The 1158-nt window shown below is 32.6% G+C and overlaps 1 protein-coding gene across 1 annotated transcript in view; it reads left to right on the top strand.

Annotated features, from left to right (window-relative positions):
* OSBPL8 (oxysterol binding protein like 8) overlaps window positions 1-1158 on the top strand; it is a 165505-nt gene that overhangs the window by 120543 nt on the left and 43804 nt on the right. The window contains exon 8 of the mRNA XM_019653200.1: window positions 288-397. Coding sequence (XP_019508745.1) covers window positions 288-397 — 110 coding nt within the window. The remainder of the gene's footprint in view (window positions 1-287; window positions 398-1158) is intronic.

Here is a 1158-nt window from a genome sequence, read left to right as displayed (position 1 = left end):
CAATAAATAAATAAAAATTAAAAAATAAAATAAAATAAAAAAGGTAAAATTCTTTAAAAAGATACTGCGAACTGGACTAGTGATCAGAAAAACTAGATTCTAACCTCTAAAAATTCCTACCAGCTCTTAAAACAAAACAAAATTAAAAAATCGTTTTTTTTATCTTAAGATGCTAAAATTCTAAAAGAGGCTTAAAATTTTATACTCTACGTTCTGTAAATCTAAAAAATTTGAAAAGAAATTGCCCATCACTAAAAATTATTAATTTTTCTTTTTCTGTAAAATAGGTACAAAAGAAAAATTACCGAGAAGAAAAGAAAAGAGCCACAAAGGAATTACTCAGTACAATCACAGATCCTGCTGTTATTGTTATGGCTGATTGGTTGAAGGTCAGTTTGTATTGAATCTTGAATTCACATTGCCGGATATTTACCTACTGGAATAGGAAAACCCAGACTGCATTAAAGCTTACAAGATAAAAACAAGTACTGAGATTATTGTTTTTCACTGACAAACTGATAATTGTATCCCAGAGATCCTGTGTTCCGGTCTTAATAGGGAAAAGGAGGCCTTAATGTTGTCTCTTTTGACAACATCAAATATTTATAACAGTTCTTTAAAAAGGCTTTTGATTTGTGTGACATTATGTATCTAATCAATATGCTTGTAAAGAAATATTTTGCTTGCTGTTCAAATTCTTTAATATTGTAGACCTGGTATATGCATTATTGAAAGGACGGGAGGCAGTTAATACAAGTTATCATTTGAAAACGATTAATTTTCAGAGAAACGTACACATTGCTGTTTCCATACCTTAGTCTTTTGGACTCTGGCTATTTCCACTTATTTTCATTTCCTTTTCTATCACCCCAGTCACTCTGTCCTCTTTCTCATTCTTATCTGAAGGATATTTGATAGTAATCTTTAAGAATGATCTTGTGAGACACTTTGCTCTAGGAAGCTTTAGTACCGGCAGTGACCTGAAGTTCACTCCAACCCTGCAAGCTTGCCACTGTGCCAAAGAGTTGGTACAACCTCCAGCCTAACATATTTATGAGATCTGTCATAGAAGCTCTCTCACTAACATGGGAGTCTAGTGATGGTTTCCCTAGTAGTTAAAGTAATGCTAGGTCTTTGTCAATGTTGTGCCTAAAATAC

Source organism: Hipposideros armiger, unplaced genomic scaffold, assembly GCF_001890085.2.
Source record: "Hipposideros armiger isolate ML-2016 unplaced genomic scaffold, ASM189008v1 scaffold_199, whole genome shotgun sequence".
Taxonomy (NCBI): domain Eukaryota; kingdom Metazoa; phylum Chordata; class Mammalia; order Chiroptera; family Hipposideridae; genus Hipposideros; species Hipposideros armiger.
The sequence above is the reverse complement of the archived record's forward strand: the minus strand, read 5'-3'. Positions and strand labels throughout refer to the sequence as shown.